This window comes from Hypanus sabinus, chromosome 13, assembly GCF_030144855.1.
Source record: "Hypanus sabinus isolate sHypSab1 chromosome 13, sHypSab1.hap1, whole genome shotgun sequence".
NCBI lineage: Eukaryota > Metazoa > Chordata > Chondrichthyes > Myliobatiformes > Dasyatidae > Hypanus > Hypanus sabinus.
The window spans coordinates 107292002-107307739 of record NC_082718.1 but is presented as its reverse complement, the minus strand read 5'-3'; the positions used below and the strand labels follow the sequence as shown (position 1 = coordinate 107307739).

At 40.3% G+C, this 15738-nt stretch overlaps 1 protein-coding gene across 4 annotated transcripts in view; it reads right to left on the bottom strand.

The window, feature by feature from the left end:
- Nucleotides 1–2029: 2029 nt before the first annotated feature.
- LOC132404259 (solute carrier family 2, facilitated glucose transporter member 11-like) overlaps nucleotides 2030–15738 on the bottom strand; it is a 41536-nt gene continuing 27827 nt past the window's right edge. For all 4 annotated transcript variants that reach the window (XM_059988388.1, XM_059988387.1, XM_059988389.1 and 1 more), the window contains 3 exons: nucleotides 10186–10261; nucleotides 9282–9409; nucleotides 2030–7043 (listed from right to left, as the gene is read on the bottom strand). In XM_059988388.1, coding sequence (XP_059844371.1) covers nucleotides 6891–7043; nucleotides 9282–9409; nucleotides 10186–10261 — 357 coding nt within the window. In that variant the 3' untranslated portion in view covers nucleotides 2030–6890. The remainder of the gene's footprint in view (nucleotides 7044–9281; nucleotides 9410–10185; nucleotides 10262–15738) is intronic.

Genomic DNA, 15738 nt, shown 5'->3' with positions numbered 1-15738 from the left:
TTACTACTTCATTGTTTTTTCAGTGAGATGGATATGCTTGGTTCAGAGATCAGTCTGAATGTCACTCAGAAGGTGTCTCAGATCCCCACATTCAGTAGTTTGCAGTCTATTTTGTTCCTTTGAAAGAGGTTGGGCAACTGCACTGAAATTGCATACCACTAACAGGCAATAAAGAACATCTTGAACTTTTTCCAGTGCAGGATAACGTTCAGAGATTTCTTTCTGCAACCAAAAGTCTTAAAATGATGTTCATGAACCTCTGATTCAGCTCAAAGTCATTTTGTAGTGAGATCAGTTCTTCCTCCATCCATCCTATTAATTCCTCATTACAAGTGCTCAGGAATGGATTTTTACCCAATCTGGAATTTGGATTGAGAAGATCCTGAGATCTCTCTGACATGTCTTTATGCAGCTCACCCGGGTAGGCACAATATACTCGAAGATCGTCATTTGGTATTCCTTCTTGACAGCCAATGCTGCACTTAGGGTTAACTTGGACAGAAACATGGGAGATAACTGATTTGACTTTGATAAGATTGACATCATTTCCTTACAACTGCAAACTGATTTTATTAAATTTGCAAATAATTCTGAAAAATAGCATGTCATGCTTAATATTCTTGAATTGATGACTGAATGAAGCATTTGAGTCTTCAAAGCATTTTATCATTCTCAAAAAGCACTTAAAACCTTCTCAGGCAGTTTCGTTTTGAGAGCGCCTGTCTTGTGAGAGCAACAAGCCTTCAAACTATTCATCATTCTCAATAAATCGTTGAGAATTGAGAGGATGGGATTTGGTCTTGTTTACTGCTGTGGTAACAGCATGTAATGCTTTGTGCAGCCACGGTTTTTGAGACAAGATGTTGTCTGTAAATTACACAGTGAATGGTAAATGGGGCGCCATGACGGTGTAGCAGTTAGCGTGATGCTATTCAGCTCAGGGTGTCAGAGTTCAATTCCGATGTCAATCTGCACATCCTTCCAGTGGATGCACAGGCTTTCTCCGGGAGCTCCAGTTTTCACTCTGTGGTCTAAAGATGTACCAGTTGGTAAGTTAATTAGTCATTGTATGTAAATTTTCCTGTGAGTAGGCCAGGGTTGAATAGGGGGTTGCCGGCGTGGTGCAGCTCGAACAGCAAGGAGGGCCTATTCCATGCTAGAACTCTAAATAAAAATGTTTGGTGCAGCATTTCTCAGGAAAATAGGAACCCACCCAGCGCCCTGCCATTGATGGTGGCCCATCCGCTACACAAGCAAGAACGCTGGCGAGTGGAGTGTTCTTCTCTTTGAAAAAATTGCTCAACAATCCAAATATATCAACTCCCCTTCATACCCGTTTCTTGTCTCCTTGCAAAAAAAACCCCTTGAACCATGCTTTCATCACAAACATAACTAAGAAGCAAAGATTAGTTGCGTGGCAAATTTGACTCATCCAAATGCAGAACAAATTCTCTTGTCCTAAGAACATTGCATGTCTTCCACAATCTTCGACATTTCATCTATTCATCTTTGAACAGTCGTCACTGAGCGGAGTTGCTTTATTTGGTTTGGTGATTTATGCAAAACCCTACTCAAAACTTCTCTTACAGCTGGCAGGATCAGTTCTGCTCGCTTTCATTCTATCATCGATTCCATCCTATCTCCTATGTCTTCCCCCTTTGCTCACGCCATAACCTCCTTTCTCCCCACTCATATAAAATGGCTGGCAGCAGAGTGAAAAGATGCTTCCATGGCATCAAGTATGTCTGTTGGGCATGCACCTCTTGTTCCCCAAGTAAGGTGCGTGGGCAATATTGCTCCCCTGGGGGCAGGAGTTTCTAAAAATGCAATAAATATAAAGGGTGCAGTTAATAGCAAAGGAGGCAGTCCTATTCAGGAATGTTTGACAGGATCTTATTTACTCCAAATCTTTCACGATGTATCTCGCCAGCATTTGTTTCAAACACCCAAACCCTTTACTGCAAATCCTTGTTTGTTTTAAACAAACTGCTTTTCCATTAAAAGATAAATAAGTCACAAATTAAACTCATTGGAAAGAAAACCCAACTTTACTGTAACTGATGTATTATAATACCAATGCGGGGCATCGTTACAAGGGAATGTAACTTTAACAAATATTCCTTAATTTTACACTGTTCAGTTGATATGTTCATAGTTCAAAGATTGGCTTTATATGCAACCTTTCAGAAATTATACTTTCAATAATTTAATGCTACAATTACTTCAACAGGCACTTCAATAATTTATTGATGCAGGCATTGAGAATATTGATATATGTGGTAGGCTCTTTTAATAGCAATTGGTATAAATCAGGAAGGTGGCAAAGTCAAAAAATTACATCTTCAGCTTCACAATTCCACATGCTTCAGTGCAATGGCTTATTTACTAAATTTCATTCACAGATTATCTATATGTACAGCAATGCTAGAGGTTCTTTCTCATGCACTTGTGTCTTCTAATTTACGATTCAGCTTCTATGCTTTAAAGAACACAAGGAAGACTAGAGTGTGCTTAACTTATATAATTTAAAATGTATAAATAAATATTATCCAGCTTTATTGGTACTTTAAACTGTGCATGTACTGTTCTCTATATAAATATCCTTACATTTGGAGAGAATGAATTAGTATTTTCAATGTCAAAATTTGATTGTTGTGAAGCAATTGGTTTTCCTGCTGTCATACAGATTCTTCCAGCATCACAGAAGTATCAGAATCACAGATCAATGTGAATTGAGCTGAGCTGTGGCCGGTGGTTTCCAAGCTATTCAACTACAGATGCTCCCAGCTAGCATATCGTGGATTCACATTGCCCCTTAAAGCTTAGTGTCTGATGCTGGCATATCCACCTCTTAGGCTGAATTCCCAAGTATTATGCTGAAGGATCCACCTATCTGACTGAACACTGAGCTGTCCTCATTGAACTCATTCAAACATTCTCCAAGCTGCTGCCCAATTTCATTGAAACACCTGAAAGTTTAAGACAACTGATACAATCTGAAAAATAAGCTTACAAGTAGTTCACCTTCTTTTAAAAAAAAATAAGTATTTAGATATTAAAACATCACTAAGATTATTTGCTTTCTTGATTCAAATCATCTTTTCAAGTTGTATTTATTTTTCGGTACTTACTTTAGAAACATAGAAAACCTACAGCACAATACAGGCCCTTTAGCCCACAAGGTTGTGCCGAACATGTCCCTACCCTAGATACGTCTAGGCTTACCTATAGCCCTCTATTTTTCTAAGCTCCATGTACCTATCCAAAAGTCTCTTAAGACGCTATTGTATCCTGCTCCACCACCTTTGCCAGCAACCCATTCTAAGCACTCACCACTCTCTGAGTAAAAAAAAACTTACCCCTGACTTCTCCTCTGTATCTACGCCCCAGCACCTTAAACTTGTGTCTTCTTGTGGCAACCATTTCAGCCCTTGGAAAAAGCCTCTGACTATCCACAGGATCAACCTTCTCAACATCTTATACACCTCTATCAGGTCAACACTCATCCTCCTTCGCTCCAAGGAGAAAAGGCCGAGTTCACTCAACCTATTCTCATGACATGCTCCCCAATCTTGATTTTTATCTTTTTAATTACGTGTTTGAACGTGCATTTAATAAACACTGAAACAATTTAATGTTTTTATGTGACTTTGTACATCAATGATACTTAAAAAGTTTTCATTTTTAATTATATTACTGAGATACTTAAGAATAATGCATTTTGGAAGATGAGGTCTTTGGAAGCACTTTGATTGGTTTGTCTCCTTTCAGGGTCTACCGAAAAGTTCCAGGATTCCGGGTTGTGGCCTCACTGTGGGATCAGTCAGACTAGGTAAATGGACACGTGCATCTGCACCAGGCTAGTATAGGAATGGGGTGTGCAAATCCAGATGTAATTTGAGCACAATAAGGCCCATCTCATCTTCAATGAGTCTTCTAAACACTTGCCATCTCTCTCACCCTCCTCTTTGCCAAATCAATGCCAAGGACCACTGTTGAAAGTAAGATAGGTGTACTTGGACAGGTAGAAACAGAAATATACCTTTGAGGAAATAACAAGCAGGAAAGTCAAAGGAGAATCAGTGGATGTTGTTGACTTGGGTTTTGAGAATGCCTTTGTCACTGGTGAGGCTCCAAGTAAGGAAAGAGCCCATTGTATTACAGGATAGACACTAGCAAGGAATACGAGATTGGCTGACTGGTAGGAGGCAAAGAATGAGAATAAAGGAGGCTTTTTCTGGTTGGCTGTCAGTGACAAATGAAGTTTCACAGGGTTCGGTGTTTGGTCCACTACATCTCATATTATATATTAATAATGTGAGTGACATAGTTGATGGCTTTGTGGCCAAGTTTGTGAATGACACAAAGATAGGTCTCGGCCCGAAACGTTGACTGCTCGTTTCCATGGATGCTGCCCAACCTGCTGAGTTCCTCCAGCTTGTTGTACATGTTGCTTTGAACCCAGCATCTGCAGTGTACTTTGGGTGTAGAGAAATGTATGGTTATGCGCTTTGGTAGAAGGAATAAAGGCATAAACTATTTTTTAAATGGAAAGCAAATCCAGTAATCAAGGTACAAAGGGACCTGGGAGTCCTTGTGCAGCATTCCCGAAAGGTTAATTAGCAGGTAGTAAGGAAGGGAAATGCCACGGGAGCATTCTATTTGAGAGGATTAGAATATAAAATCAAGGATTTAATGCTGAGGCTTTATAAATCACCAGTCAGGCCATATTTTGAATATTGTGAGCAGTTTTGGGCCCCATATATAAAAAAAGATGAGCTAGCATTGGAGAGTCCAGAGGAGGTTTGTAAGATTGATCCCAGGATTGAAAGAGTTGATGTATGAGGAATGTTTGATGGCTCCGGGACTGTATTTGCTGAATTTAGTAAAGAGATCTCATTGAACCCTGTTGAATATTGAAAGGCCAGTATAGAGTGGACGTGGAGAGAGAACTTCCAATAGTGGGAGAGTCTGTAACTACAGGGCACAGCCTCAGAATATAAGGATATTCCTTTATACCAGAGAGGAGGAATTTACTTAGACAATAGGTGCAGGAGTAGGCCATTCAGCCCTTCGAGCCAGCACCACCATTCTCTGTGATCGTGGCTGATCATCCACAATCAGTACCCTGTTCCTGCCTTCTCCGCATTTCCCTTGACTCTATCTTTAAGAGATCAATCTCTTTCTTGAAAGCATCCAGAGAATTGGCCTCCACTACCCTGTGGAGCTAGGTTGTTTGTATGTTTAAAGCAGAGGTTGATAGGTTCTTGATTAGTATCCATCATTGTCAAGAAGTCCTTCATGACTTTGGATTCACCTTATAACCAGATCAGTACTTCCAGCATTTCCTGTCATTAAGTTCGAAAGCTGCAGAGGCTCCCAGGCTATGGATGGCCTGATCTGTGGAAATGTGGTGTACATCTGTAAAACATTTATCTAGATAGCATAATAATGTTCTGTGGTACTTGTGAATAACTGGATACATGTATATTCAATTAGTTTACTTATGAGAGTGAGTATACAATGAAATGAATGAATTTTAGAAATTATATGTAGAGCGATTTGATATGGGCAGCAGTGAGAAATGAGTATTTCTCAGGTACAGAGAAACTGGCTTACAGTTGTCAGGAATGGAAAAACATACAAAACCTAGGGGCTGCCTAAAGTTGGGGAAATTATTTCTCATAAAGGTATAAGCATGAGCTCAGTAAATTGTTGGTTCTATTGATCAATTTTATGAATGAATCTGCAGATACTTGAACATGTGACCTGGATTATCAACAACTATTTCTGCTGTAGGTTCCCTGCCCAGTGACGGAGAAAACTAACAGCAAAGATCAGCTGCTCTACCCCACACTGCATGACGGCAGAAAAAAAGCATATGGAAGAATATTGTTTAAATGCAGAGTAAGAAACTACCTAACCTGCTGGAAACACTCAGCAGGTTAGGTTAAAAAAAAACTGAGCTAATGTTTCAGATCATAAGCAACCTCTCTCTTTCTAACTCACAAATGTCGCCTGACCAAATATTATGCACCAGTATTTAACTGGACATCAGAAACAGAAGTAGCCCAGAGACACCTCACTATTAAATATCAAGGCTAATCTGTCCACTCAGTACTATTTTCTCATGCTAACTCTAAATCTCTAAAATCAATCAACCTTCACCACAAGTACACTCAGTGGCCACTGGATTAGGCACATTTGCTCATTAACATAAACATCCAATCAGCCAATCATGTAGCAGCAACTCAGTGCTTAAAGCATGGAGACATGGCCATAAAGTTCAGACTGAACATCAGCATAGGGAAGAAACGTGATCAGAGTGGCTTTGATTGTGGAATGTTTGTTGGTGCCAGACCTGGCGGTTTGAGCAGCTCAGGAACTGCTGATCTCCTGGGGTTTTCACACACAGGCTCGAGAGTTTACAGAGAATGGTGTGAAAGAAAACACAAAAACACCCAGTGAGCAGCAGCTTTGTGGGTGAAAACGCCTTGTTAATGGAAGAGGTGAGAGGAGAATGGCCAGGCTTGGTCAAGCTGACTGGAAGGTGACAACAATCATGCACTACAACAGTGCAGAAGAGCATCTCAGTACACAAAACTTGTCAAACCTTGAAGAGCATGGCTCCAGCAGCAGAACATACACTCAGTGGCCACTTTATTAGGAGTAGGAGGTACCTCACAAAGTGGCCCTGAGTAACATATGCACCAAATCAGCCTCCACAGAAGCACATTAGCAGAGACTTGCTAAGATTCACCAGCCTCCAGATGATGAATTTTCTTCTCTCTCGTCCTGAACGTTTAAATCCTTATTTTAAGAAAGGAATCCTTGGTTATTTTTGTTTTGACAGGCTTTAACGTAGTTTTGTTGCTTTATCCTCACTTGGTCTACTTGAGCCCTCTGAAATTTTGCTTACGAAACTCCTTGGAAATTTCAAGAAAGGTCTTTCCTTTTGTTTCGGGCAGGAAGACTCCAATAAAGACAACGAAGAAGCAGCTAAGGGAAAGGAATGGCACATAGCAGAAACTGCCCAGCCCCTCCTGAAAGAGAGAAAGACAGGGTGAGTGCAGCACAACAGATCTTCATTACAGGATCAAAGCAACTTCATTTACTACTCTCTTCCCTTTTTGCCTCACCCTGAAATGATTTTTTTAAACTATTTAATCTTCTGGAATCTGGGCATTACAAGAAGTTATTGCCTATTTCTAAATGCTACTGAGAAGAAGGCAGTCAGCTGCTTTCTTGAATAACTGCAGTCCCTCTGCTGAAGGGGAGAGAAATCCAGCATTTAGACACAGCAGCAATCAAAGGGGATCAGTGTAAATGAATGTTTACAAAGGGCTTGTTTCCCTGCTGCTCAGTCACCATCACTCAAGAAGGCATTGCTGTTTAGGTAATTGACCCTGCCTTGCAGAGGTTCTATACGTGTCTGTTTTAACACAAAGTAACACACAAAAAGTGCTTAAGGAACTCAACAGATCAAGCAACATCTACAAAGGGGAATAAGCAGTCAATGTTTTGGGCCGAGACACTTCATCAGGATCTACATTCCATTTCTAGTATCTGCAAAATCTCCCGTATTTTCCCTTCTTAATGATTCCTCTTACCTCCCCTTGAATAACATAGCCATCACTGAACCATTATTCCATCTTCCTGGACCTCTTCCATCCAGAAACTCCAGAATTGCCACCCTTCATCTCGCACACCTACCTCTACTTCTTTTCTAATATCCTCAAGCATCAGCCCCATTGGAGCTGTTGATTTAGCTTATTCTGGCCTCAGCTTTCCTTCTGTCTTAACACTATTTTATAAAAAAATATCAATGTTTTCATATTCACATTCATACCACATCCAGGACATGCTCTCTTTTCCTATTACCATTTGGGAGAGAAACAGGAGCCTGAAGACTCATGCTAAACATTTTAGGAACAACTTCTTCCCCTTTGTGATTAAACTTCTGAATGATCTGTGAACCTCTGAACGCTACCTCGTTATTCCTCTTTTAAACCATTTTTACCTTCTTTGTATTTCACACAGGTTGAGCACCCCTTATCTGAAATTCCAAAATTCAAAAGCCTCCAAAATCTGAAATTTTTCAGATCACTGACAAGACATCACAAATGGAAAATCCCCACAGGGTGCTGGGAAGGTTCCTAGGCGATGTGCCGGTCTTTGCACACCACAGAAATTTCAGAGAAGTGACCTCACGTATGTAATGTTAATGAGAAATTGGGGGAAAAAAACGCATAAAGTGAACAATGAAGATCTCGACCATGAGTGGATTCATCAGTGTGAACATATGCCTCTTAACAGTACGCTGATCATGAAACAAGCAATGATCTATCACGACAAACTGAAAATTGAAGATAATTCTGAAAATTCAGCAGGCTGGTTGCAGAAATTTAAGAAAAGGCGCAGCTTTAAATTCTTAAAGATGATATAAAGTCTGCTGATCATGAAGCAGTTGAGAAATTCATTGAAGAGTTTCGCTGATGAAAATCTAACACCAGAACAAGTCTACAATGCTGATTGCTTTTTTGCCTTACATAAAACCTTAAAAAATACAAATATAATGCACTACAACATTTTAATGAAAACATGACATCCTAGGTGGAGACTGAAAACCTGTTGTTGTTCAACTGCTGATTCAGGAATTCTCCTGATGTTGCTTTCCTTACCTTGCACACATATATTTCCATTATATTAATTGTATGGAACAATTTTTACTGTTAGGTACGCATGTGTGATGAACAAGCTATCACATTATACATTAAAAACTCAGAAACTCTCCCACCCCTGAGCATTGTGGGTAAGCGGCACTCAAACTGTAGTGAGCTTTATGTCTTGCATTGTACTCCTGACACAAATTTCACAACATATGTCAGTGATAATGAACTTGATTCTTATTTTGTCCTAAAGTTCACAGACTTGTTATCTGCAACTGTTTGACAAGTGCAGATAATTGCACGATTCACATCTACTCATGCACTTCACCCTCCTTTTCTTCTTCACCCGTCCGATTATCACCCGTCTTTCATTAAACTCACTTACCCACCACTTCGTATACTTTCCTTTTCTTCCTTCTCTTTCCCAATATCTTAAAACTTACCACTTCCCATCCTGATGAATTCTCATTGACCTGAACTGTTAACTATTCCCATGCCACCGTACCTGGTCATTTCTAATCACTTTCCATTTTTACAATATAGACTATTTATAGAGATAAAAATGATTAATTTGTTCCAATATTATACATTGTCAATATTCATGATACTTACAACGATAAATGGGAACGTTAACCCAATAATAATATAATTTATCCAGAAAAGGAATCCATTGATCATATATGCTGCAGGCCTTGCAGTCTGGTCAAAGATCTCCATCGGAATGATCCCAGTTACCCCTGCTACGGGCAGAGCAATCACAATAAAGTTACTCTAAACAAATAAGGACATCAGTAACTCCTGACAATTATTCGGATTCTACATATCACATGCAGGAAAGTATAAACACTATTAGCAACACCAACTATAGAGTTAATAACTACGTCATCTGTAGCGGTCTAGTTACTTCTATATCAGGAGAGTGAAAAATTTCAGTGCAGGGGAGTAGAATACATCTACTATTAATTCTATACTGGGCAATGAGTTGGAGATCGAAAGAAATATTCCCAAAGCAAATTTATTTATTCAGAAAAAGATTATTTAAAAGGCGGGGGAACAGAAACTACAGCTACTTTTCCCTACAAGAGTGGAGGAATTTAATCAGAAAACAGTGAGTGAAGGACAGGTATATACAAATTATATACACAATCACTGAGCCTGACTGATAGGCAGCCTAGCCAATCATCTCCACTTTGGTTGTCACATTGGTGCTTTATGCATTGAATACATCTTCCACAAAGTGCTCACCAACAGATCCCCCATCAAGCAGGGCAAACTGGTGAATGCAACTTGGTTTTCTCCATAAAAATGGTTACACTTGATTCATCCCTCCAATCATTTCCACATTTCTGACCAAAATATCTTCAGTAACTTCATCTTTTTTATCTGAACTCCACAAGAACAGATCACTTATTTTGCAGTTTTGAAGGACTCATGATGAAATATTAAGTTTTAATATCAACAGCTGCTGCATTTTGTCAACAACTGGGATTTTCTTTGTAGACTACAAATTTCTTACCTGGGCCAATTCCAAAGCTTAAGATGGACGCAAAGATGGAAATTACACTCATATATGGCATCCAGCTAATCTTGTCCTAGTTCAAGACAGATCACATGAGTTAAACATGCAGGGTTTAGTTTTCCAACTAGTCATTAACAGGTTAATTCTAACAGTACAACTGAAAACATGCTCAGGGATGAAGTTCAGAGCCCTCAACTGAATTTGAGTTCCTTTTCATGCAACAACTGACCCGCTCAAGCTTTGATTCTGTTTTGATTTGGTTGTACTAGATATGGGAAGATGTGCAATAATCAGTCTCATCACCTATAGTTACCATTAGTTATTTGTTTAAAGATACAGCGTGAAACAGGCCCTTCAAGCCACACCGCCCAGCAACACACTAATTTAACCCTCACCTAATCATCGGACAATTCACAATGACCAATTAACCAGTCTCTCTCTCTCTCTCTCTAGATACTTCTCAGTAATCGGTGCTCCAGCTGTCATTCACTGGATTTAAGAAAGTGGAGTAGGAACAAACCTTGAGATCCTTCAAGCCGGATCTGCTACTCAGTAAGTTTGTGATTAACCTAAACTTGAATTTGGCTCCACTTTCCTGCCTGCTCCTTATAACTTACGACTATCCTACGTTTCAAACATCTATCCACCTCTGCTTTGAATACATTCAGTGACTCAGCCTCCATTGCCCTGGGGTAAAGAATTCCAAAGAAATAATCCTCATAAAGAAGTTCATCCCAGTCTACATCCTAAAAAGGCAATTTCTGAAACTACTAGTTCTAGATTCTACCCCAAGATTCTAGATTCTAACCTGTACATCTTCAGAATCTTTCAGATTTTCAATGTGACTATATCTCATTCTCCTGAAGCTCAGGATACTATATAATCCAATTTACTTAGTCTTCACTAATAAAATAACCATTTTATCCTGCGAATCAACTTGGTAAATCTCCTCTGAACTGCCTCCAAACAAATATATCCTTCCGTAAATAAGGAGTGCTGAACTGTACCCAGTACTCCGAATCTATTGTCACGAATGCTCTGTGTGCGTACACCACAAGTTCTCCTATGATGCCTCCTTCTGTTTGCTTTCTTTACACTTGTTCTACCTGCTATGCTAATATGGTTAATTACAAATACACCAAGAACACTCAGTACCACTATTCCTAAGTTACTCTGTACTTAAACAATGTTCTGCTGTACTATTCTTCTGACCAAAATGGACCACATTACATTATACTCATCTTCCAGATTTTGGCCTCCTCACTCGATCTTTTTATATCCCTTTGTGCAGACTTTTATGCCTTCTGCACAACTTGCTTTCCTGTCAGTATTGTCAGCAAAGTGGGCTTGTGAAACTGAGTTCATTTTCCTCCTGTCCAAAATCTTTGCAGCAACGTCCCTGCAGACAATAATTTGCCCCATTCACAGGCATGATTGATGCACTTCCATCGTGGCTTTGAGCATCAATGTTCTAGAAAAGAGCCAATGACTTCAAAATAGAAGAACGGGGGGAACAACAATGAAGCGAGGAAAAAAGGACAGGAAATTATCATCATTTTAAGGGGGAAAAAAGTAGACTTGTCTGTACCACATTCTTTTACCTATAACTTTGGCAGAGTCAACCTTTTCTTTTTAAATTAACAGAGGATCTTCACAGGAATGTTTCACAGACCAAATCATAATTATCAGTGACAGCGCAACAGCAGTAATTTGCATTCACGTAGCTTCATTTAATCAAAAAGCACCTTATTATTCATAAATCTACACCCAGGGGTCACCAACCTTTCTTGCACCACGGACTGGTTTAATATTGACAATATTCTTGCAGACCAGCCGACAGCAAGGGGGATGGTGGGGTGGTGTGGGTGATAAATCAACTATAAGTCACTTATAAGTGGCTAATACACTCAATTTTGTTTCTAAAAGAGTTTATCTAATGAATTTAATATTAAACAGTGCATATTTCCTTGCATGAATACAGTATAGTGATTAAGTCAATCATAACTCACTTATAAGTCAGTAACATCATAACATTTTAAGTAACGTCTGGATATTAAACACAGCGCATATTTTTCTCATATGAACATGTAAAATCATTGCAACACACCAATATCACTGAATCAGTGGGAGCCTGCAATAAGACGGTTCCATCAAGGGGTGATGGGAGACAGCGATACTCGAAAGGGGTTCTTTATGTCCTGTCTATTCCGCAATTCAGTTTTTCTGACTCTCAGCACTTGCTTCTGTCCCGCTTGCACACATTTTTTCCGCTCAAAAAACTCAACGGGTTTGCCTTTAAGTGCAGGGTGCTTGGACCCAAGGAGCTGAAGCAGCTCTGAGGGCTTCATTGCCTCATTAGACAGCCTCTGGGCCCAAACTCCAGCCTGCTGCCAGACGCCTTGGCCAGGTGTGGCTGTTTGTGGGTGGGGTGTGAGGACAAGGTCAGGGCCAGAGGACCCTGTGCTGGAGCCACGGTGGTCGAAGTCTGGTGGAAGTGCCCGACCAAGAGAGGAGTACGACAGGGCGCACACCCGCCCACCCACCTTGTATGTAGGTAGGATCTATCAGCTGACAAAAGTTTGGCTTGAGGGATGACTTTCAGTAGATCGCAGCGAGGTAACTGCTCTGCTACTTACGAAACCCTGAGCCCGAATTAGGTCGTCTGCAAATATTTTAGCACCAGGTTCCCCATGAACATTCAGTGTGCTAAACAGGTTTAGAGTTAGCGCCCATCTGTCCATACTCCAGACCAGTAGCAACGGCACTTCTCGCTGGCTGCACAAAGCGGCCAGTTACCCGAGGCCAACCAGTGATTCCTGGCGTGAGGGTATCACTGCGTTTAGGCGACTGATGACTTCACGTGGGTAATGAACTCGCGTGCATTCAAGTTCAACAGTGGGTGTGACAGACAATGAGGGAAGGTGCAGCTGAGTCATATCGTTTCATATTGCCAAATCATATCATTTCCTCGCGGCCCGGTAGCACATGCCTTGTGGCCCGGTGGTTGGGGATCATTGATCTATACCAAAGAATTGAAAAGATGGGAATTACGGTTGAGAATTAAGCAGATGGAGTCTCGCAGGTTGAATGACCCAGGTTCAATCCTACATCCAATCTGGTCTGTGAAAAGTTTGCAAATCCTTCCCCTGTCTGTCTGGGTTTGATCAGACAAGCAGTCTGAAAAGACAGAGAGAGTGGAAAGCAACAGAGGAAAGTTATTGAGGTGCATGGGTTCAAGATGGTGAATGGAAAGGCACAGTTGTGCAGTAATGATAATGGTCACAAATCTTGGAGGCTACAACCTATTTAAGGGTTTTAGACAGCTTCAATGAATTAAGACCAGATTATAAGAGTGGAAAAATGTTGAAAAGCTGAGTTTCAATCATACACACCATTGAATTAGTACCACACGGATCCAGCAGCATTTATTCTGTCACTATATGGAGAAGAATAGGTATCCTGCACAAACATCTAGAAGTTCCAATCAACAGTACATATGATTCATTCCATTAAGTTCACTGTATTCCAGGGTTTTATTCCTAATGTTATCCAGCATATTTGGGACCATTTCCCAAGAAATAAATGCAACCGGTTAAGCCTATACCCTGCAGCCACCCATCACACGTCAAACCTGAATGAATGTCCTATTAACAACCTTCCCCGGCCACCCCCCACCTCACACACTCTCATCCTGCACTGGTCACTTCTCATTCTCCATTGCTGCTGTTGCATGGTTGAATGACTTTACTTTGTCACCAAACAATTGATACTAGAGCGTACTTCATCACAGCGATATTTGATTCTGCGCTTTGCGTTCCCTGAAGTACAAACTGAAGTAAATATAATAAAAATTTAAATTATAAATCACAATTAGAAAATAGAAAAGGGAAAGTAAGGTAGTGCAAGTCAGGTCCGGATATTTGGAAGGTACATCCCAGATCTGGGTCAGGATCCGTTCAGCAGTCTTATCACATTTTGAAAGAAGCTGTTCCCAAATTTGTCCGTACGAATCTTCAAGCTCCTGAACCTTCTCCCAGAGGGAAGAGGGACAAAAAGTGTGTTGGCTGGGTGGGTCGTGTCCTCGTCCTGCTCCGACAGCGTGCAGTGTAAACTCAGGTGCAAAGGGACTTGCGAGTCCTCGTGCAGGATTCCCTACGGGTTAATTTGCAGGTTGAGTCAGTCGCAAAGAAGGCAAATGCAATGTTAGTATTCCTTTCGAGAGGTGAGGCCTCTCTTGGAGTATTGTGAGCAGTTTTGTGCTGACATTGGAGAGGGTTCAGAGGTTTACAAAAATGATTCTGGGATTGTCATACGAGGATCATTCAATGGCTCTGGCCTCTATTCGCTGGAATTCAACAGAAGGAGAGGTGGCCTCATTGAAACCTATTGAATGTTGAAAGACCTCAACAGAGTGGATTTGGAGAGGATGTTCCCTATGGTGGGGGAGTCTAAGACCAGAGGACACAGCCTCAGAATAGGGTGTGGGAGTGGTGGAGTCATTTTAGAACAGACATGAAGAGGAATTTCTTTAATCAGAGTGGGGAATCTGTGGAATTCATTGCCACAGGGGAGGTCAAGTCATTGGGTTGAAAGCAGAGGTTGACAGTCTCTTGACTGGCCAGGGCATGAAGGGATATGGGGAAAAGAAAGCAGATTGGGGCTGAGAGGAAAAATGGATCAGCTGTGATGAAATGGCAGAGCAGACTTGGTGGGTTAGATGGCCTAATTCTGCTTCTGTACCTTATGATCTTAACTTGAACTGTACTAGATTAAATGGCACCATTCATTTTAGTGAGAGGAAAAGCTGAAAAAAATGCAATTCAATTGTTTTTAAGTGTTTTCTTGCGTAATGTGTTTGGTTTTTTATTTACTGTAATTGTTTGAATAAATTTGAACACAGTTGTAACGTAATAATTAACTTTTTTTCATGTTTCTGGAGTTTAGAAATGTCTGAGATTTTCACAAACTTTCAAGCAGCTTTGCAGCTCATCAGCCATTTCAAATGGCTTTCCCAGCTGTTGGTGGGATATACACTCCGGAGATCTTGTGTTATCATCTACAACCTCATTGATCAGGATTGATCTGAAGGTCTCTGTTCAAATTAAGAATGACTGCAGTAGGTAGATGAATTCGGAGAAATACTGGACTTTGAAAAGTAAATTGTATAACTTTCAATCTGAATGACCTGAAGCACAAGTTTTTTCCCCTTGTTTTTCTTTTGGGTTAAATATCTAAAGATTTTTTTTAAAGCTAAAGCTTCATGACATTGAATGCTGCTAATTAGAATGGTTGAACACTGCTCCTCATTACATTAATCTGATAATCAACCCGGAGTTGCTAAGCACAGGGCTGGACATTAAAAACCCTATAAGGATGTCAAATCAAAAATTCCTCAACTTCTTCATTTTGGTGTCATTCTTGCATTTAGTCAACTAGAAACCATCAGAACTCTTGTATAGGAATTTTGATATAAATGCTAATCACAAGATTTTCTATTTCTAATCACTTTAAATAAAGAACACACAACATAGAGATAAAAATTGTCTCTGA